We start from the raw sequence: 19,738 nt of genomic DNA on the forward strand, positions 1-19,738 counted from the left end.
CCTGTCACTCGAGCTCAAGGGAGGCGCCGATTGGCTGCTGGGGGCCCGCCCCTTGAGAGGCTGCCGAGGGCAGGTTCGGTTGCGCAGGGCGGGTGGTTGCGGGGCCGCAGCAGCGAGTGAGACTCAGCGAGCCCGGAACCGCGTCCCCCGCCCCGCGGTCGGCCCCGCCCCCACAGCCCCCCCCGCCGCGCGGCCCGGCCCCGCCCCGCCCCCACAGGCCCCCCGCCGCGCGGCCCGGCCATGGAGTCCTACGACATCATCGCCAACCAGCCCGTGGTCATCGACAACGTGAGCGGGGGGGCGCGGGGGGGCTGAGCCCAGGGATGGGGAGGGGGGGCAGTGGGGGGGGTCTGGGGGGGCTGAGCCCAGGGATGGGGAGGGGGGGCAGTGGGGGGGGTCTGGGGGGGCTGAGCCCAGGGATGTGGTGGGGGGGCAGTGGGGGGGGTCTGGGGGGGCTGAGCCCAGGGATGTGGTGGGGGGGCAGTGGGGGGGGGGTGTGGGGGGTGTGGGGGGGCTGAGCCCAGGGATGTGGTGGGGGGGCAGTGGGGGGGGTCTGGGGGGGCTGAGCCCAGGGATGTGGTGGGGGGGCAGTGGGGGGTGTGGGGGGGCTGAGCCCAGGGATGTGGTGGGGGGGCAGTGGGGGGGGTGTGGGGGGGCTGAGCCCAGGGATGTGGTGGGGGTGCAGTGGGGGGGGTCTGGGGGGGCTGAGCCCAGGGATGTGGTGGGGGGGTAGTGGGGGGGGTCTGGGGGGGCTGAGCCCAGGGATGGGGCGGGGAGGGCAGTGGGGGGGGTGGCCTGGGGGGGTTGAGCCCAGGGATGGTGCGGGGGAGGGGGCAGTGGGGGGGTGGCCCGGGGGGGGCTGAGCCCAGGGACGGCACGGGGGGGGACTGAGCCCAGGAATGGCGCGGGGGAGGGGGCAGTGGGGGGGTGGCCCAGAGGGGGCTGAGCCCAGGGATGGTGGGGGGAGGGGGCAGTGTGGGGGTGGCCGGGTGGGGTTGAGCCCAGAGATGGCGTGGGAGGGGGGGAGCCTGAAGTGCCTGGAAGTGACCAGGTCCTCAGTGGGTGGGGGCGGGGTGGGGGGCGATGGGGACAGATCTCGTTGTGATCAGTATGTCCGCTCCCCCCCACACACACACTGGGACACTGCCTGCTCGCCCTGCGCTGCAGGCTCCCCAGGGCAGGGCCCTGCTGGATGTGGGCAACCCCCGGCATGGGCGCTGGAAGGGCCTGGGGGTCGCCAGCGCTAGGGTGGGCTGCCAGCCTGAGGCTCTTGGTGCCCTTCACAAGTCTCCAGCTGCTTTCCAGCCGGCCCCGGAACAGGTCACCCACCCGGCGCCGGGGATCCCCTCTGGTGTGCAGCGCCTGGCGTGGCTGCGCCTCCGCTAACCTCTCAGAATGCCCCGGGCACAGCCCTGGAGCCAGGGCCGCAGCCCTTCCGCCCACGCTGCTCCCCCAGCATCCCTAAGCATCAGCTTCCGCCTGGGAGATGAGCATGCTCTGCGGCGCTGTAGCACCCTTCTCCCTGCCTGCCAGGCTGCTGGGCATTTCTCCTGCTGCGGACGAGCTGACTCAGCCCAGCTAAGATCTTCCTCACTTCTCTCTGTCTGGGTCCCTTGGCTCAGAACCGTCCTCTGCATGTGAACGGGCTCTGCCTTCCTTCGGCAGCTGCGTGTGGCTTGGCCACGGAACCTCTCCCACGGGAGAGAGGCTCTGTGCAATGATCAGGTCACGGAGTTTGGCTAGGAGCATCCGGCCAGGCTTTCCAAGGGTCCCCGCCGCAGAATCCGGGGGCCAGTGATGCTGCTTACATGTGGTCTCTTCCTCTGGGGATCCAAGTGCATGGGGAGTTCAGCTCTCCAGCCAGCCACGCCTTAACTGAAAGTGTCTAGCCCTTCCGGCCTTCTATTCTAGCTGGGTGCTACCAGACAGGGCAAGCAAAGTCCTCTGACATCCCCATCTGGGGAGGGCGACGATTTCCTTGCCCCTAGCTTACCATGTGCCCGGTGTTTTCCTTTGCACGTGACGGCAGGGACACAGCGCAGGCTATGGGCTATGTTCTCTGGCAGTGCGGCTCTCCGGGTGTTCCAGTGCACAGGAGGTGCAGAAGGCCACACTTGCGCTGTGTGTGTGTGTAACGCGCCTGCCAGGGCAGGGAAAGGGTGTGGTTGGGAAGAGTTCTCGCTTGCTCATGCTGTGAATCGAACGCGGCAGAGGGAGGAGAGGCTGGCGAGCCAGCGATGGCTTTTGGCGCTGTTCCTGGGAGGTTGGCAGGGCAGAGCTGGCCTCTGGTGACGGCGCCTCTCCCTGGTGGCTGCCTGCTTACAGTGGGGTTTTGCAGCAGCCCTGCTGAGATGCAGCGCTCAGCGTAAGCTCCTTGTTCAAAGGGCGTTTCCACACAGGCGTGTTTGTCTTCTAGCCAGCCTTGTTCCTGCAGCTGCTGGCTGCCTCTGTCTTTAGCCAGCTCACTGGTAGTGCCTTCACTGCTTCCCAGAACACGAGGGCTCGGGGAACAGGCAGCAGGTCGCGTGCCGTGCAGCCTGTGGAACTCACTGCCAGGGGATGCTGTGAAGGTCAAGACTAACTGGGCTCAGAAAGATCAGTTCCTGGGCGCTTGGCCCATCAGTGGCTCTTAGCCAGGATGGGGGGCTCTGGGTGTTCCTCGGCTTCTGCGACTGGGTGCCAGGGAATGGCCTGATCTGCTCGTTTCCTTGGAAGTGCCTGGCGCTGGCCGTTCCCAGCAGAGAGGACCCTGGGCCAGGTCTGACCCCGTCTGGCCATTCTGATGTCCCTGAGACTCCCAAGATTCTGCTCCTGGCTCTGCCATTCGTTCCACGTGACCTTGGCTGTCTTGCTTCCCTGCTTGGTGCCTCAGTTTCCCTATTTGTGACCCTGGCCTGCCTGCTGGGAAGGCATGTTGCTGGAGCAGCTGGCACTGCAGAGGGAGAGGGAATGCTGCTAGGCCCATTGGGACTCATGGCTCTTCTTGCGTTCATTGGCAATGTGAGCCAGGCTCTGCCTGGGGGCGGCCTGGCCTGGGGGCGGAGCGGGGGGAGGAACAGCTTGGCGGGGGGGGGGGGACCGACCAAGTGGGGGGAGGGGGACCGAGCGGGGGGGAGGGGCAGCTTGGGGGGGGGGCAGAGCGGGGAAACGTTGGATTGGCCGGAGAGCTGGGACTCGTGGGAAGCATCCACCTCCACCTCGCTGCCTTGGCTGGGGATCTCCCCGGCCCTGCCCCCTGACAGCAGGGCTGCGCCTGGGCACCTGGTCCCCGCAGGCGTGAGGTGTGGGGCGGAGTGGAGCCCCTTGTGGGGCAGGACAGGCCTCGGTAGCCCGGCCATCCCAGCCCCAGAAGGAGCGCCCCAGCGGCAGGCAGACCTCCCTGTGGCCAGGGCTCACGGACCCTTTCTTGGGGTCCGTGCCCTGAACCCCCGTCCCGCTGGGGCACAAGCCCCCCGGCTAGCGCAGAGCTCTGGGGCTGCTGGGGGCCGGAGGGTGTGTGTGGCAGTGACCCTTCTAGCCCCCGCACTGGCGTTTGGGGGCTCTCTTAGCTAGACTCAAGGGGGGTTGGGCTCGGTCCCACCTGGCCTGGGGCCCGGCTGGCTGTGCAGTGCGGGTGCCCAGGCGAGGGGCTGGCTACCTCCTGCCGTGGGGCCGGGAGACGGACTGGGGCGGGGCGGCTTCCCTTCGGCCTGCTGGGCCCCTCGGCGTGTTGGTCCTCGCAGGCCTGGCCGGGCCATTCTCCCTGTTGGACCGATGGCAGCTGGCGGAGCTGGCCCAGGGCTGAGCTGCAGGTGGTGCTGACCCTGGGCAGCCGTGTCCCGGGTGTCCCTTGCCTGCGAGCTGGGGCCTGGACGGGCATCTTAACGGCTCTTTGTGGTTCCCCAGGGCTCGGGGGTTGTCAAGGCCGGCTTTGCTGGAGACCAGATCCCCAAGTACTGCTTCCCGAACTAGTGAGTACCCGGCCGGGCGCAGAGGGGCCTCACGCAGCGGGGGGCTTGGGGGCGGGCTCCCTCCGGGGCAGTGGAGCTGGGGCTGAGCCCCAGCCAGCTCAGCACTTCCCCTGGCGCTCTGCCCGCCTGTGCACCGAGCTGTCTCCTGTCGCCTCCGCCAGCAACCGAGGTCCCACGCGCGGCTCGGGGCGCAGACGGAGAGATCTCTCCCCAAGCCTGGACGCTGCCGGGGCGGGGGGCCCCCATCCTGCCTGCGCCAGCATGGAGCTGCCATGGCCGGGGAAAGGAGCCCTCCTCACCGTCCAGCAGAGAGCCCCCCCAGGGAAGCCTAGGCCCCAACCTTGGGGGATCCCAGCCCTGAGCACGCTCCTGCACCCCAAAGTCACAGCCCAGCCCAGAGCTTCTGCCCCGCAACCCCGCCAGAGCCCTTACACTCCTGCACCCCACGCTGAGCCCCCGCCACACTCGGAACCCCTGGGGCCACGCCCGTCACGTGACTGTCTCTAGGTGCCGCGCTGCGGGGGAGATGGGAGGGAGCCGTGGCCCTTGGGGGCGGGAGGGATCCCTCACCCGGCCGGGTCCGTGCTCCCACAGGGGGCTTGTCTGGGACGTGGCAGCCGCTGTCGTCTGACGCTGACGCCAGCGACCGCCTCCTAGGCTGGGGCTTGTCTGTTCTACCCGGAGCTGGAGCCGCTTGGCCCCTTGGGGGGGCTGGGAGGGGCTAGCGGAGAGCCGTGCGCCTGCAGCCCACTAACGGGGTCTCTCTCGCCAGTGTGGGGCGCCCGAAGCACGTCCGGGTGATGGCGGGGGCGCTGGAGGGGGATCTCTTCATCGGCCCCAAGGCAGAGGTAATGGTGCTCCCAGGCCTCTCGGGGGCTCTCCCCTGCCCCACGCCAGGTCAGGCGGAACAGGCAGGGGCCGGTCTCCAGCGGCAGGGCGGGGGGGACGTCAGAAGTGCCCAGCGCCCCAGGCACATGCAGCAGTCTCCAGTGGCCAGGTGCATTGTGGGAGTGGGGCCTGGCTGTTCGGTGTGCCCAGGGGGCTCTTGCGAAGCCCTGGCCGACCTGCCTTCCCCTGCAGCCTACACCTGGGGGTGCTGCCAGGCCCGGAGAGCAGCTACCCTGAGTTTGCTCCTCGGCCACCTGCCCCTTGGGCAGAGCTCGCGTCTCTCAGCAGTCTCCCCTGCTGCTGCAGGGCTGGCCCCAGGGCGGCACGGGGAGAGGGCGGGGGGGTACTGCTGGGGCAGGGGCTCCGTGGGGCACTGTCCCCTAGTCAGGGCTGGCCCCTGGGCGGCACGGGGGGGGGGGGTACTGCTGGGGCAGGGGCTCCGTGGGGCGCTGTCCCCTAGTCAGGGCTGGCCCCAGGGCGGCACGGGGGGGGGGGGTACTGCTGGGGCAGGGGCTCCGTGGGGCGCTGTCCCCTAGTCAGGGCTGGCCCCAGGGCGGCACGGGGGGGGGGGGGTACTGCTGGGGCAGGGGCTCCGTGGGGCGCTCTCCCCTAGTCAGGGCTGGCCCCAGGGTGGCACAGGTGGGGGGGGCTGGGCTGCCTTGGCCTCCCACTCCAGGTGTGTGGTGACCGGTTCCATCTCCCTCTGGTGCCAGGAGCACCGGGGCCTGCTGTCCATCCGCTACCCCATGGAGCACGGCATCGTGCGGGACTGGAACGACATGGAGCGGATCTGGCAGTACGTGTACTCCAAGGACCAGCTGCAGACCTTCTCCGAAGAGGTACTGGGCTGCGGCGGGTCCGGGCGCCTGGTGTCACCTCGCTGCTGGCCCAGGTTGTCTCCGCGTGGGCATGGCCGACGCAGCAGTGTCTGGGCTGGGGCTGGATACAAGACCTGTGCAGGCAGGGGCTGCTCCCCGTGGGTGCTGAGGGACCTGGAGGTCCCCTCAGTGTGGGCCTCCTGCTGGACTGCCCCATAGCAAGCGTGGCCGGGGGGCACTGGGTCCAGCTTCCCTACCCTGTGTGGGGGCTTTAATTCCCCTCTCTGCCCCCGAGTTTGGGCTCTGCTGATCTGTCCTGCAGCCAGTGGCCAGGAGCTACCTGGTGTGTTCTGGGGAGGGGGGCTTAGACACCTGGCTGAGACCCTCCAGCTCGTGTCACCCCGAGTGACTGTGGGGAGGTGAATTCAGTCCCTCCATCTGGCCTGGCTTTGAGCTGGCATCCTGCAGGAGAGAGGCCCCGCTCCCCGGCTGGCCCCGCTCCCCGGCTGGCCCCGCTCCCCGGCTGGCCTGCTCCCGGGTTCTGCTTGGCCCCAGGACACTGGCAGCCAAGGCTGTGCACGAGGCGCCTCCCTGGGCGGCAGCCTCCGCCGTGGGTCAGCGGCTGGGGGAGGGACTCCCCGCCCCGTCTCTAACTGGGCGTCCTGCCCCCAGCACCCGGTTCTGCTGACAGAAGCCCCCCTAAACCCCTGCAAGAACCGTGAGAAGGCAGCCGAGGTTTTCTTCGAGACCTTCAATGTTCCGGCGCTTTTCATCTCCATGCAGGCCGTCCTCAGCCTGTGAGTACCGGTGCTGCCCTCGCTGAGCCCACGGGGCCCCAGGCCTGGGGCAGCCAGGAGCAGGGGGTGGGCCCTTTCAGGTGCTGTGGGATCAGCCCCAGGCAACTTGTGATTGGGGCAAAAGACGCTGCAGATTCTGGGCCAGCGTCCTGGGACCGACCCTCTGCCGTGGCAGTTAATTCGGGCGCCTGAACGGCTCCGTTGCTGGGGGCTGCTCTGTCGCTCCCCAGAGGTGGCCGCCTCTTGTGGCAGGATGGAGCTGACCTGGCTGGGCGTGCGTCTCGCGGGTGTTCTCTGGTGATCGGACATAAGGCACCGGTGTCCCGAGCTCATGGGGTCTGGGTGTCTCCCTCTGCTCCAGCTACGCCACGGGCCGCACGACGGGGGTTGTGCTGGACGCGGGGGATGGCGTCACACACGCGGTGCCCATCTACGAGGGCTTCGCCATGCCGCATTCCATCATGCGGGTGGACGTGGCCGGGCGGGACGTCTCGCGCTACCTCCGCCTGCTGCTGCGCAAGGAGGGCTCCGACTTCCACACCTCGGCCGAGTTCGAGGTGGTGAAGATGATAAAGGAGGTAGGGACGGGAGCGCCAGGGCTGGGGGTGCCAGGCAGGGCCAAGCTGCTCTCCACCAGGGAGCCAGTCCTGGCATCGCGCTCTGCAGGCCAAGTGCTGCCGGGGGGACAGGGCAGATGCCCAGGGCTGCAGCTGTCAGACAGGTGCCAAGCTCCACTCTGCCTGTCTGTGCCCTGGAACACCTGCCCGGTCAGCCTCAGCCTCGCGCCTGGCGCACGGGGGGGGAAGGGCTCAGTCCTGGCTGGCCACTCACCTGCTCTCCCTGGCACAGCGGGCCTGCTACCTGTCCATTAACCCCCAGAAGGACGAGGCGCTGGAGACGGAGAAGGTGCAGTACACCCTGCCGGATGGGAGCACCCTGGAGGTAAGGGCCGGGCTGTGGGGAGATCTGTGGGTTTGGTTCCTGGGTGACTGAGCAGGTGGATGGGGGGCAGCTGGTCTCCAAGGCGCCATGTCTCTTGGGGAACCAGCCGCCGGCCCTGGCTGCATGATGCTGCCCCAGGGCAGAGTCTGAGGAACGGGTGAGATCCCTGGAGTCAGTCACGTCCCCTCGGCCCCCTTCCCGGGCCCCTGTGCAGCGAACAGCCCATGCGGCAGGGCCAACGTTGCTCTCTGGCAGGTGGGCCCGGCCCGCTTCCGCGCCCCGGAGCTGCTCTTCCAGCCGGACCTGGTGGGGGACGAGAGCGAAGGGATCCACGAGGTCCTGGCCTTCGCCATCCAGAAATCCGACATGGACCTGCGGCGGACGCTCTTCGCCAACATCGTGCTGTCTGGCGGCTCCACGCTCTTCAAAGGTACGGCCCCTCGCCAGCACCTGGCCTGCTCCCGGGAGAGCCTCCCCCGCCCTGGCCAGGGCCTGCAGCTGGGGCCACCTGCCACGCCCGGCTATCCCTGCCCCCTCGCCAACAGCCTGGCACCCGGGATCCTGTCCTGCCTGGCGCCTGCCTCACACCTTGGCCAGCAGAGGCAGGGGGCCCTGACCCACTCGACTCGGTCACCAAGGCAGGGGAATGATTCCTTCTGACCCTTGCGGAGCTGCGCCCGGGCCCTGGAGCACGGCGCCTGGGAAACTTCCTCCTGCTTTAGCTGTGGGAAGCCCAGAGAGCAGAGTGGCAGGGCCCTGACATTTCTGCCTCTCCAACAGCGATGATCCCCTAGCCCCTGGGGGAAACCGAGGCACATGCTACCCCAGGCCGAGCCTGCAGCTTTGCCTACCAGAGGGTTCTCTCACCTCAGCTTGTGCCTGCGACGAGCCATGGGGTGGTTTGGCCGGGTCTGTCCCGAAGTGCCTGGTGAATCACCGGGCTGCTGCTGGGCTCTTGTGGCGCGCTGGGCTGTTGGCAGGGAGGGCGGGTGCCCAGCTGGCTCTTCGGGGCAGGGGGCCCCTCCCAGGCGCACAGCTCATCCCCCAGGAGCTGCCACCTGCCCGCCCCCTGAGTTCCCAGCTGGGAGCCTCATGCTTGGGGCCCAGCTGTGCAGCCCTGGGGGGCAGCCGGGGAGTGTAACACAGGGCGAGGCCCGAGAGCCTGGCTTCGTGCTGGTGCCTGGGGAGCCCTATGGAATGGGGTTAACGCCTCTGTTCCCCCTTCAGGGTTTGGGGACCGGCTGCTCAGCGAGGTGAAGAAACTCGCTCCCAAGGACGTCAAAATCAAGGTGAGGTTTGGCAGCCGCCCAGCGCCCCCCAGCCCGGCCCTGCAGCTGCTTCCACTGGGATCTGAACGACCAGTCAGCTGTCCAATAAGCAACTGCTCATCCGAGAGTCCCCCCTCCTTGATCAGAACGAGGGTGCGGGGAGGAGGGCGCTTCGAAGAGGCAGCGCCGCGTGGAGCCTGGGGTCACCTGGGGACTCCGCCGCTGACCCTGGGAAACCGCCGCGGGGGCTGCGTGAGCCCCCCCCCCCGGCCCATGCCTCCCCCCCCCGGTGCTTCTGCCTTTGACGTGGGAGAACAGGCCTGGGGCTGTCGCTACGCTTGGAAGGCGCCGGCGCCGATCCGCCAACCGCTGGACTGGCCAGTTCATCTAAATGTAACATCCCTACTGGCACCCTGGCACCTCTGCCGCCCGCTGTGGTGTGCGGTGCCTGGTGCCTCCTGCCTGGCCAGTCCGTTACCCGGGCTCCCAATCCCTGCCCGCCTGAACCACGCCCCCTGGGCCTGGGCCACCCCTCCCCCGTGAGCAGCCACCTGGGCTCCAGGGAATCCCCCCGTAGGTGTGGGTGTCCGGCCGGGTGAGGGGGGGGTCCATGGACTGGGTGCTGAGCCCCGTTCAGGGCTTGGGGAGTGCGGTTCCCCTGGGCTGATCCTCTGCTTCCTTCCAGATCTCGGCCCCGCAGGAGCGGCTGTACTCCACGTGGATCGGGTGAGTGGCGGGGCCTGGGCCTCTACTCTGGGGGAGGGCAGACCCGAGCCAGGCCTGCTGGGCCCAGGGCAGACTGGCTCTGTTGGAAGGGAGAGGCGGAGCCCTGGGCCTGTCCCTGGCAGGCCTCCAGCCCCTGCTGACTCTGGCTTTCCCCTGCAGTGGCTCCATCCTGGCCTCGCTGGACACCTTCAAGAAGATGTGGGTGTCCAAGAAGGAGTACGAGGAGGACGGGGCGCGGGCCATCCACCGCAAGACGTTCTAGGGCGGGGCCTGCGGGTGCGGCTGGGGCAGGGTGTGTCCTTCCATCGCCACTTTCCAATCCAGGGCTGCCAGTGCCACCCCTCCCCCCAGGCTGTGCCCTCGCTGCATCAGCATCGGGCAGCCCCGGGCAGGTGGGGCAGCCCCCTCAGCTGGACCTCAGAGCCGCTCGTCTCTGCGCACATGGCCCCGGGCCAGGCCTTGATCCCTGCTGCACCTATGGGGCTGGGCACCTGCTGGCAATGCCACAGCCCCCAAGGGGTCTCCAGCCATCTCCTGCTGCTTTCAGAGCTCCTCCGGCCTGGCCGCCAGCCCAGGGTGTCCCAGCGCACTCAGGGACCATTGGGAGCCTGGCAGGGGCGCCTTAGGGCAGCCAGCCCATGGGAGCTGGGTTTCAGCCTGAGGGTACACGGGGTTGCCAGTCCCAGGCTGGGTCCTGCCCGGGCACATAGATCTAGCCCCCATGGGATGGCTGCCCTTTGCTCCCCCGGCTCCTGAGCCGCAGGGACTAAGCACCAGGGGCATGAGGTTCTCAGCTCCCCCTGCTCAGGGCTGAGGCCAGGCCCCTTCCAACGGGGCCCTGAGCAGCTGGCTCTGCCCGGCTCCACAGGCCCCTGCCCAGCGTGGTGCCGCTCTGCTCTGGGCACGTTTGTTCAGACTCTTGCCTCCAAGGCCTGCTGGGGGCTACCCCCCCCCCCCCAGCCCTGGTGTCACACTCAGCCCAGCTTGCCATCCTGGCTGGAGAAGTGAGCACAGCCTGGGGGCAGGACTGTGGGACGGGCACTTAGCCCATGGGCAGGGCTGTACCAACCTTGGATTGGAAAGGGGTGAACCCTGAACTTTTTTTAAAAGAACTAAGTGAACTGCCCCAGAGCACGACAAAGGGCCCAGCTCAGCCCCAGCGGCCTGTATCTCGGCTTATCCCTGCTACCTACCTGCTGGGCAGCTGCTGGTGCCCGGGCCGCCTGGGAAGCCCCTGCCCCAGCCTGGCTGAAATGTACAAACTCAACACAGTTGCCTGTATTTTTTTTTGTAAATCCATTATAGTAATAACTATAAATTAAGCCCCTTGGCCTTGTCTCTGTCCTGGATACCCCCCCCCCCGGTGCTCAGTGGGGGCCCTGGGCTCAAGTACTAGGAGCTGAGCTGCAGGGGAGCTGGCTGAAGGGTTTTGTCCTGGGTGGAGGGTGCTTTGGTTTTGGGGCCACGCTGGGCCTGGCCCAGAGCAGGGACTTACACCCAGTGCTCTACCCAGGGCCTTAACTTCTCCCCCCGCCCAGCACCCTTGGCCTTGGCAGCAGGCCTGGCCCCCCCAGCAATCTGAGGCAGCTCTCAGCCGGCAGCTAGAAAAGGTGCATTAGGTGACCAGGAAGAGCAGCCTGGTCAGCCCAGGAGCAGCCTGTACAAGCGGCCTGGGAAGAAGGGTTGGAGAGCCAGGGCCCTGCTCCACAAGCCTGCTCAGGCTATGAGGGGCACTGGCCATTGTGTGGGTGTAGGGGGTTGGGGCAGCCTCTCTCCGAGGAAGAGCCATCCCCAATTCCCATCGCCATCTGGCATTAGCACATCTGGCCTAGGGAAACTGAGGCACTCTCATGGGGTTACTGTAGGACAGTAGAACTCAGGGCCCTGCTCCCACTCCCAGCAGGGCCGTGCCCCTACTGATCCCTCCCCTCCGTGTTGCCACAAGGGGGCAGCCTCCTCCAGAGATGCTGAGCCAGGCCCTGCAGCTCCACTGTATTCCCCCCAGCCTTTGCTGGCTGAGCCTAGGGCAGGGCCCTCTAGGGCTACGCCTGCTGCTGCCTGTGGAACCAGCTTCTCTGAAACCCCAGGCTGTGGTGCCAGGCCCAGCCACGGCCCTCACCCCGCCTGGTTCCTGTGCAGCTGGTCCCTGCCTGCCCTGGCCTGTGGGAGCCAGGCCCCCAGCTGCTGCCTTACCAGCCCTGCAGAGGGGCACAGGTGTGTGCTGCCTGCGCCCAGACAGCAACGTGCCTGCATAGAAGGGCTGTGTTCACCGCCCCCCCCCCCCCAACGCACACACTTGCTCCAGGGAGCTGCTGAGGGAAACAGACCGGGGGGGTTGTGGGCTCAGGAACCCAGCCCCCGCCTCCCTTTGGTCCCCCCCTCATCCAGCAGCCCCCAAGGGCCTCAGGACCAGCCCACTCCCTCGCCCCAGCGTGCAGAGCACCCAGTCTGCAGGCCCGTCTCCGCTCAGGCAACCCAGGTCCCACACTGCGGCCAGGCCCTGCTGGACCAAGCTACACAGAGGGCAGCTGTGGGGTGGGGCCTGGGAGGTGAGAACAGGCTGCAGGTGAAGAGACAATGCCATGCCTGGGGTGAGGGGGAGCAAGCATGGCCAGCAGCTGCCCTGTGGGCCAGAGGGACCTGGGGTCTCCCCTTCCCCTGTAGGAGCTAGTCTGTGGGGTGGAGTATTAACCCTCCCACACTGGGATGCAGTGGGTTGGGCACCCAGCCTGGCACAGGGCTTTGAACACCAGGCCCTTGACAGACCCCTAAGCCCACTTCCTGCTCCCTCTGCCAGCGGACAACAGCACCCTGCCCTCGGCCAAGCTCCCGCTGCAGGGCCCATGCAGGTTCTGCCGGCCCAGGGAAGGGTTGGCATCTCCCTCACATGGACCAGCCTGAGGCAGGCCCACTGCAGGCCAGTAGAGGGAGCAGGGAGCCCTCCCCTGTGCATGCAGCCTGGACGCTGGCCAAAGGAAGCAGCCCAGACACAGGTAGGGGCAAGGCCTTGAACAGCAACTCTTTATTGAAACCACACACCATTGCAGAGCAGCAGGCAGCAGGGCCTGGGGTCCCAAGGAGCAGAGACAGGAGGGTCAGGGCACCCTCAGTGCAGCAGCTCGTGGGGGACCAGCTTGTAATGGGCCCCACAGGAGGGGCAGCGCTGGGGCTCCCCCTTGTGCAGCCAGAACCAGATCACACAGCTGTTGTCCTCTTCACCTGGGTGGGGAGACGGGAGGGTTAGTGCGAGGTCTCTGGGGCTGGAGCACAGGACTTGGGGGGGGGGGGGGGGGGAAGCACCGCTGGCTGCCAGCAGAGCCCGGCTCAGGGACACCCATCAGCAAGGGGAAATGGGCACCAGACAGCATCACACGCTGCACTAGCCAGAGCAGGGCTGCCACGTCCTTCGGGGGCCAGGTAACAGCATGGCTGGCTCGGCTCCCGCTGGAACGCCCGGGGAGCTCAGGGGCCCAGTCGTTGGTTCCAGAGGCCAGAGCAAAGCCCTGTGAGCCCAGCAGCCAGCTCCCACCTTCCCGCAGAGCAGCACAGCAGTGCCAGGCCCTCCCAGCACCACGGGGCGTGTTCTGTTCACCCGTCTGCCCCGGTCACTCACAGATGCAGCCCACAATCCTCTTGCTGGAGATGGAGGAGACTAGGTGGGGATCCTCCTTGGTCCCTGAATAGCGCTTTGGTGGGAGGATGTTGTACGGATCCTAGAGGGAGCGCGGAACCATTAGCCAGGGCTGAGCACGCCTCCCATGCCAGAGCTACAACTGGGCCCAATGGCTCCCAGGCCATCAGCCCCCAGCACCAGCTGGTCTGCTCCCACACCCAGGCCCGGCTCTGGAAGCTGTGGCTGGATGCTGGTTCCACGCCATGCGGCACTGAGCAGCACAAACCCAGGGATACAGGAGACCAGTGAAGCCCCTGCTCAGCTTGTCTCATTCTAAAACTAGGATCCCCCTGGCCCACCCTGTCAATGATTTCACCCGCCTATCACAGCGGGAGCCTGAGGCAGTGAGCGAGAGCATGGTGCCGTGGTTAGGCTGCTTGGTGACGGTGAATCAAGGAGGGTGGGCTAGAGATGGAGTATCAGCGGGGGAGAGGCTGGCATTCGGGGACCCATTTCAGGGTGGCTCTGCTCACCTGTCCCTTTTCCATGGCCTGCATGACTTTCCTCTCCAGGCCTGTTGCCTGCTCTTCATCAGTGGGGATACCTGGGCATGGGGGAGAGAATAGCCGGGCGTGAGGATCCTCACCAGGAACAGATTCCTCCCGCCCCATGCACCCCTCTGGCACCGGGCAGAACGGAACAGCTGGGCCCCCCCCATCACCAGGAAGAGGCAGATACCAGTAACGAGGGATTCCAGCCTTGGATGTGCAGCTAGCTGGATTGTGATGACCAGGAGAACCTCATGGTGATTTGCCTGCTGGGCATGGCTCTCTCCAGACAGGCTGATGTACAGTGCTGAGGGGCCAGCGGCTGTGGGAGGTGTAGGTACCATTGACATAGGGAAGGAGGGGGCCTGGAGTCCAAATTTGGGATGGTAGGTAGGAGATTGAAGTCCAGGATCTCCATGGTAGCAGTCTCTGAAATGCTTCCAGGTCCACATGCAGTGTCTCAATGCGTGGAAGAGACAAGGGAGCAGGGAGGAGGCTGTTAGGAGCCTCTACAGCCAGGGCAGCATCCAGCTAAACCAAACCAGGCTGTGCAGGGGAGTGGGAAAGGCGGTACAGCTGCATTTCAGTGCAGATGGGGCAGTGGAGAGCATGGCTTAGAGCGATCCCTTAGAGGACCTACTAATGTGACACTATCCTAGTACAGGGGAGAAGACAGGAGTGGATGCAAGCGGGAACTGAAGTCAAAGGAAAGAGCCCCATTCAAATGACATCACATGAAGGCAGACAGTGACTAATTTGGTAAGTGCTAGGAGCCTAAACACTCAGGCTACGTCTAGACTGGTCCCTAATTCCGGAAAAGTCATGCAAAGCAGGTAAGTCAGAATAGGGAAATCCGCGGGGGATTTAAATAAACATGTCCGCCGCTTTTTTCCCGGCTTGGGGAAAAGCCGGAAAAAAGCATCTAGACTGATGCGATCCTCCGGAATAAAGCCCTTTTCCGGAGAATCTCTTATTCCTACTTGAAAGTAGGAATAAGAGATCCTCCGGAAAAGGGCTTTATTCCGGAGGATCGCGCCAGTCTAGACGCTTTTTCCGGCTTTTCCCCAAGCCGGAAAAAAGCGGCGGACATGTTTATTTAAATCCCCCGCGGATTTCCCTATTCTGACTTACCTGCTTTGCATGACTTTTCCGGAATTAGGGGCCAGTCTAGATGTAGCCTCAGATGGGTGAACATGAGCACCTGGTATTGAATGAGGAGGTTGAGATAATCAGCATCAGAAAAACTTGTCAGGACACCAATACTCAATGGCTCATGGAAATACTAGAGTACAAGAGTCACACAGCGTGGAGTAGTTCGTACTGGTGGGGGATGGCTCTAATGGCCCAAACTAAAAGTAAAGTCCCAATTAAAATAAGAGAAACAGTAAGAGGCCCAGAGTAAGGGAGGCATAAGCGAAACAGCCTGTTAAAGTGGAAATCAAATCCCAAAGAAAACAGGGAACTCACTCTGGCAAGTCACATGCAGGCCAGAAAAACAATTTGAAGTGCAACTAGCAAGAGACCAAAAATCTATCACAAGCAGGAAGCTGCCAAGCAGCCAGTGGGGCCACTGGACCATCCAGATGCTAAAGCAGCACTCAAGGAAGACAAGGCCATTGCAAAAAATTCATTTAGTTTCTCCGTCTCCGTCTCCACAGCAGAGGATGCGAGGGACATTCCCATACCAAAGCCATTCATTGTAGGTGACACATCTGAGGAGCTGTCCCAGGTTAAGGTGTTAGCAGAGGGGGTGGTAGAACAAATTGCTAAATTACACACTAATAAGCAGGTATTCACCCAAAAGTTCTGAGAAACACAATCATGAAATCGCGGAACTACTAATTGTGGTATGTAACCTATAACATCAATCAGCTTCTGTACCAGACGACTGGAAGACAGCTAATGTAACACCAATTATTTTAAAAAGCTCCAGAGATGATCCTGGCAATTACAGGCCAGTAAGCCTCAGTTCAGGACCAGGATTCAAACTAGAATAAAGAACAGAATGATCAGACAGATGAACACAGTATGTTCGGAGAGCATCAAGGTGGCTTTTGTAAGACCCCGCACGTCACTAACCTATTACAATTCTTCCCACCGGGTGGTGGGGCAAAGAACATGGACAAGGGCTGTCCAGTGGCTACACTGTACTCGGACTTCGGAAAAACCTCTCACAAGGTCCCTCGCCAAAGGCTCTTAAGCAAAGTCAATCGCCCCGGGCGAGGAGGGAGTCGCTCTCGGATCCGTGGCCAAACCTGCGGGCGGCAGCGCCACGGGGGGAGCCCGGGACCGAGCGGCGGGTGCGAGTCAGCGCCGAGAAACGCGAAGCCCCCGGGACGGGTCTGAACACCCCCCCCCTCTGAGCCCCCCCCCCGTCCCGAGCCCCCCCCTCCGGGACCCCCCCTCCGAGACCCCCCCTTCAGAACTCCCCCCGCACCCGTCCCGAGCCCCCCCCTCCGGGACCCCCCCTCCGGGACCCCCCCTTCAGAACTCCCCCCGCTCCCGTCCCGAGCCCCCCGGGATTCCCCGAGCCCCCCTCCGGGACCCCCCTCCGAGGCTCCCCCCGCTCCCTCCGGGACCCCCCTCCGAGGCTCCCCCCGCTCCCGCCCTGCCCCTCACCTCCGGACGCCAGGGCGCGGGCGGGGGCGCGCAGCGGCGCGGGCGGGGGGCGGCGCAGGGCCCGCAGGGCGCCGCTCACACGCAGTAACCTTGACGCCATGGCGCGAGCAGACTGAACCGGGCGCTCGCGGATGGAGGCTTCCTTCCGGGAGATGGCCGGAAACGGGGCAGGACTTCCGGGGCACGTGAGCGGAGACCGCCTCTCCGGTGCCTCCTTTGACCAATCAGCGCCACTCCCGGGTTCACGTGACCAGGAGGTGAGGCTGGGCTGGGCCAGGCGCGCAGCGCCCTGCCACGTGACGGAGGGTGGGGCGGGGTAGACTCGTTGGCCCCGCCCCCTGCTGGGGTCTTCCCGGCTTGTCCCGCACTCGCTCGCGGGGCGGGGCTTCCCACTGGCCCCGCCCCTTGTCCCCCGCAGGGTTCGCGGCACCCCGAGGTGCTGGGGGCAGTTGGGGTGGGGTGGGGCCGCCCCTCCTCTTGCCCCTGCTCATGCCCCGCCCGCTGCCCCTCCCCCTCCTCTTGCCCCTGCTCGTGCCCCGCCCGCTGCCCCTCCCCCTCCTCGTGCCCCGCCCGCTGGTCCTGCCCCTCCCCCTCCTCTTGCCCCTGCTCATGCCCCGCCCGCTGCCCCTCCCCCGCGGCGTTGGCGGTCCGTGGCCCCATTGCTCCCCCTTGGAACTTTCCGGACCGAGGCCCCTCCGGTGAGCACAGTAGAAGCGCGTTCGCGCATGCGCGTGGGCCGAGCGCCCAGTGGGCGGGGCTTGCTGCGCCTTGACGCTTTGCGCATGTGCCGCAGCGTTTCACTGGGCGGGGGCTGCGGGCGGGGAACTCCGAGTGGAGCCGTGCACGTGACGAGCCAATGCGCGAGCTGGCTTAGAGCCGGCTCCCCACGTGCACCGGCTCCCGGGGAGCTGCTTGGAATCAGGGGCGGCGAGGGGGGGGGGAGCCACCTGCCCCCCACGTGGCACCCTGTACCCGGGAAGTTTTTTAATTAATTAGCCACGTGTTAACATCCCGAAGTGCTGGGTGCTGCTGGCTTGGGCTCCCATGGGTCCAGAGTAGCGTCAAGGCCATTGCTCTGGGTGCTAGGTCCCTAGATCTCATTGGGAGTCGTCTCTGGCCTCCTGTCCAAGGTAGCGGCCCTGAAGGCATTCCCCTCTGAACAGAGCAGGCCTTTTGGTACCTCTGGGCTTGGGTACCCGGATGTGCTCTGGGGTCCGCAATCCTACCTGCTGAATTGTCCCGCCTCTCAGCCCTGCCTGTGCTGGCAATTGCTGCCTTGCCAGCTCTCCTGATTTTGTCATGGGTCTCATGGTACCTCCTGTTTCCCTTAAAGCTCCAGCTCCCGGAGTCACGGGGGTCTGTGATGATTTCAGCCTCACCCTTAAAGGAAAAGTGAGCTTCTAGCTCTCGTGGCCGCGGAGAAAGCGTTAAACCATAGAAAAGCAGAAGACAAATAAAAACCCCCAATTGATTCCTTTTACAGAACCTCTGGCTTTAAACCAATCTCCTGGGCTTGGGGAAGCCTGACATCGGGGGTTGATGACGTACTTAAGCCACCTACATTTTCCAGTGTGGACCAGGCTTTCGTCTCCTCACTAGCCTCAAGCCAGTGTACAGTGCGAAGTTAGGTTGACCCAGCGAAGTCACTGGGGTGTGAAAAATCCAGCCCCTGAGCAATGTTGTTAACCCAACCTAGCTTCCCCCCTCGCCCGTATAACAGAGCCAGCTGCCGCCTCTCAAGGAGGTAGATTTCCTGCGTCAATGGGCAAACTCCTCCCTGCGCTGCACTGTCTTTGGGAAAGTGTTTCTAGTGAACACGCAGCCTTGGTAGGTTCTTAGCCAGACTGTGAAGCAGACCAGGTGGGCTGGGCTGAGCGCCAGGAGCTCCGTTTGACGGTTTTGCTTCCATGTGTTCCATGCTGGGCTGGGCCTCTGTGGCAAGTTGTGGAAGTAGCACGGTGAAGCCAGGCCTTGGCTTTCCCACTCGTTCTGGCAGCCGCAGCTAGGGATGAGCACGACCGGTCGCCTGTGCGATGAGCTTGTTGGCTAGTCGACACACTAGTCAGCTAGTCGCTCCCCATCCCGCTGCCTCTATCAGAAAGAGGCAGCAAGGGGGGGAAGAGGAGGGAGTGCTTCAAAGTGGCAGCGCTGCGTGGAGCCTGGGGCCAGAGCCCGGGCTCCACGTGGTGCTACCACTTTGAAATGCCGTGGGGAGCCTGACGCCAGGCTCCATGCGGCGCTGGGGACTCTGAAACGCCACAGAGCGCAGGGCCGGCGGGGTCTCTTGAATCCCCTGCTGGCCCCGAGCTCCCCGCAAAAAGTGTAGCAACAGCTCTGGGGCCATTGCTACACTTCAAAGGCAGAGGCGCCCACATCGCCTAGTCGAATAGTCAATGCAAATTGTATCGACAATTCGGTTAGCCAATTACTCTAAATTTAACATGGCTAGCCACGGCCAGGCGCCTTCCTGGTCCCAGCCCCCACAGCCTGGGGGCAGCCAGTGGGACAGAGCTGCAGACTGAGCTGTCATGTGGCTTTGTGTTCATAGCCGGCTCCTCCGGAAGACACAGAAACAGACAATCAGCCTGGCCAGAGGAGGTTGTGAAGCCCAGGACCTGAACAGATGAATTCCTGGAGGACAGGTCCACCCATGGCCGTTAGCCAGGCTGGGTCCCTGGCCTGTTTGTCAGTGCTGGGAATGGGCGACTGGAGGGATCACGTGATGATTCCCGGTTCTGTTCCCTCTGGCGGAGGCAGCTGGTGTTGGCCACGGTCAGAAAACAGGACACTGGGCTGGATGGACCTTTGGTCTGACCCCGTGTGGCCGCTCTGCTCTCCTGTGCGACTGGCCAGGCCCATCCAAGAGGGGCCAATGCTCCCCAGCGATCCCTGGGCTCTGAGGGCCCTGAGGATCGGACAAGGGGGCTGCATGGGTAGAAGGACCCAAGGCTGCCCCTGGGAATGGGGGTCAGACCCTTGACTGCTCCCCTGACCCCAGGGAGCTCTGAGGGCTTTTCCCACCCCGGGGAGCATGAGCACTGAAGAGGAGTCTAAAAGAATTGGCTGTGGGAGGATTTTTGGAGAGCTGTTGCCATTGGCCAGACCATCCTCCTTTAATCTCGGCTGCTCGGTCTTAGGGGCAACGCTCAGAAAAAGATGCCAGGAGCCCTGGGTTCTACGCCGCTTTGGGCGGAGATTGGGCAACCCGCTGTGGGCTCCTGGGCAAATCCCCTCCCCCATCTGAGCTGTTTCCCTCCCTGCAAGCGGCTTCTTTCGTGCGTGTCTCGCGCCCCGCCCTGGACACGAGCGGCAGCACAAAGGGAAGGGATGCGAGTGGAGGGCAGCCTGTCCCAAGCCATGCGAGTCACGTGGCACGCAGGGCACCACACGCTTCCCACGGCCCAGTCACATGGACACGCCGGCAGCCCAGTGGAACCTGAGCATCCCCACGGATTATCCACGGGGCCAACAGGGCCTGTATCCAGGGTCCTGGCCAAATGGGGTCCCTGGAAAAATAGGTGCCTCCCCTGCAGTTGCCCTGGCCCCAGGCCCCACAAAACCATAATCCA

The 19,738-nt window shown here is 64.9% G+C and overlaps 2 protein-coding genes and 1 long non-coding RNA gene across 3 annotated transcripts; 1 reads left to right on the plus strand and 2 right to left on the minus strand.

Annotated features, from left to right (window-relative positions):
• The first annotated feature begins 73 nt into the window (after positions 1-73).
• On the plus strand, positions 74-10,711 carry ACTR1B (actin related protein 1B). Its single transcript, XM_075911092.1, has 11 exons — positions 74-288; positions 3,886-3,950; positions 4,723-4,798; positions 5,552-5,677; positions 6,329-6,453; positions 6,815-7,031; positions 7,303-7,395; positions 7,651-7,825; positions 8,623-8,684; positions 9,349-9,389; positions 9,549-10,711. Exons 1-11 carry the CDS (start codon positions 241-243, stop codon positions 9,649-9,651), a joined length of 1,131 nt encoding a protein of 376 aa, XP_075767207.1. The 5' UTR covers positions 74-240; the 3' UTR covers positions 9,652-10,711.
• Positions 10,712-12,383: 1,672 nt separating this feature from the next.
• COX5B (cytochrome c oxidase subunit 5B) lies at positions 12,384-16,528 on the minus strand. The gene is made up of 4 exons (XM_075911095.1): positions 16,170-16,528; positions 13,536-13,606; positions 13,003-13,102; positions 12,384-12,608 (listed from the first exon to the last, which is right to left on the minus strand). Exons 1-4 carry the CDS (start codon positions 16,267-16,269, stop codon positions 12,496-12,498), a joined length of 384 nt encoding a protein of 127 aa, XP_075767210.1. The 5' UTR covers positions 16,270-16,528; the 3' UTR covers positions 12,384-12,495.
• Positions 14,679-15,947, minus strand: LOC142820962 (uncharacterized). The gene is made up of 3 exons (XR_012897998.1): positions 15,630-15,947; positions 15,348-15,538; positions 14,679-14,751 (listed from the first exon to the last, which is right to left on the minus strand). It is a non-coding gene; the product is annotated as an uncharacterized LOC142820962 (long non-coding RNA).
• Positions 16,529-19,738: the final 3,210 nt, after the last annotated feature.

This window comes from Pelodiscus sinensis, chromosome 28, assembly GCF_049634645.1.
Source record: "Pelodiscus sinensis isolate JC-2024 chromosome 28, ASM4963464v1, whole genome shotgun sequence".
In the NCBI taxonomy this organism is placed as follows: domain Eukaryota; kingdom Metazoa; phylum Chordata; order Testudines; family Trionychidae; genus Pelodiscus; species Pelodiscus sinensis.

Coding starts and splice junctions, on each gene's coding strand:
- ACTR1B (XM_075911092.1), top strand. CDS start 241: ATGGAGTCCTACGACATCATCGCCAACCAGCCCGTGGTCATCGACAAC. Junction 4,799..5,551: donor TCATCGGCCCCAAGGCAGAG/GTAATGGTGCTC, acceptor CTCTGGTGCCAG/GAGCACCGGGGCCTGCTGTC. Junction 7,826..8,622: donor CGGCTCCACGCTCTTCAAAG/GTACGGCCCCTC, acceptor TTCCCCCTTCAG/GGTTTGGGGACCGGCTGCTC.
- COX5B (XM_075911095.1), bottom strand. CDS start 16,269: ATGGCGTCAAGGTTACTGCGTGTGAGCGGCGCCCTGCGGGCCCTGCGC. Junction 13,607..16,169: donor CCGCGCCCTGGCGTCCGGAG/GTGAGGGGCAGG, acceptor CCCCATGCCCAG/GTATCCCCACTGATGAAGAG. Junction 13,103..13,535: donor AGGCCATGGAAAAGGGACAG/GTGAGCAGAGCC, acceptor CGCTCCCTCTAG/GATCCGTACAACATCCTCCC.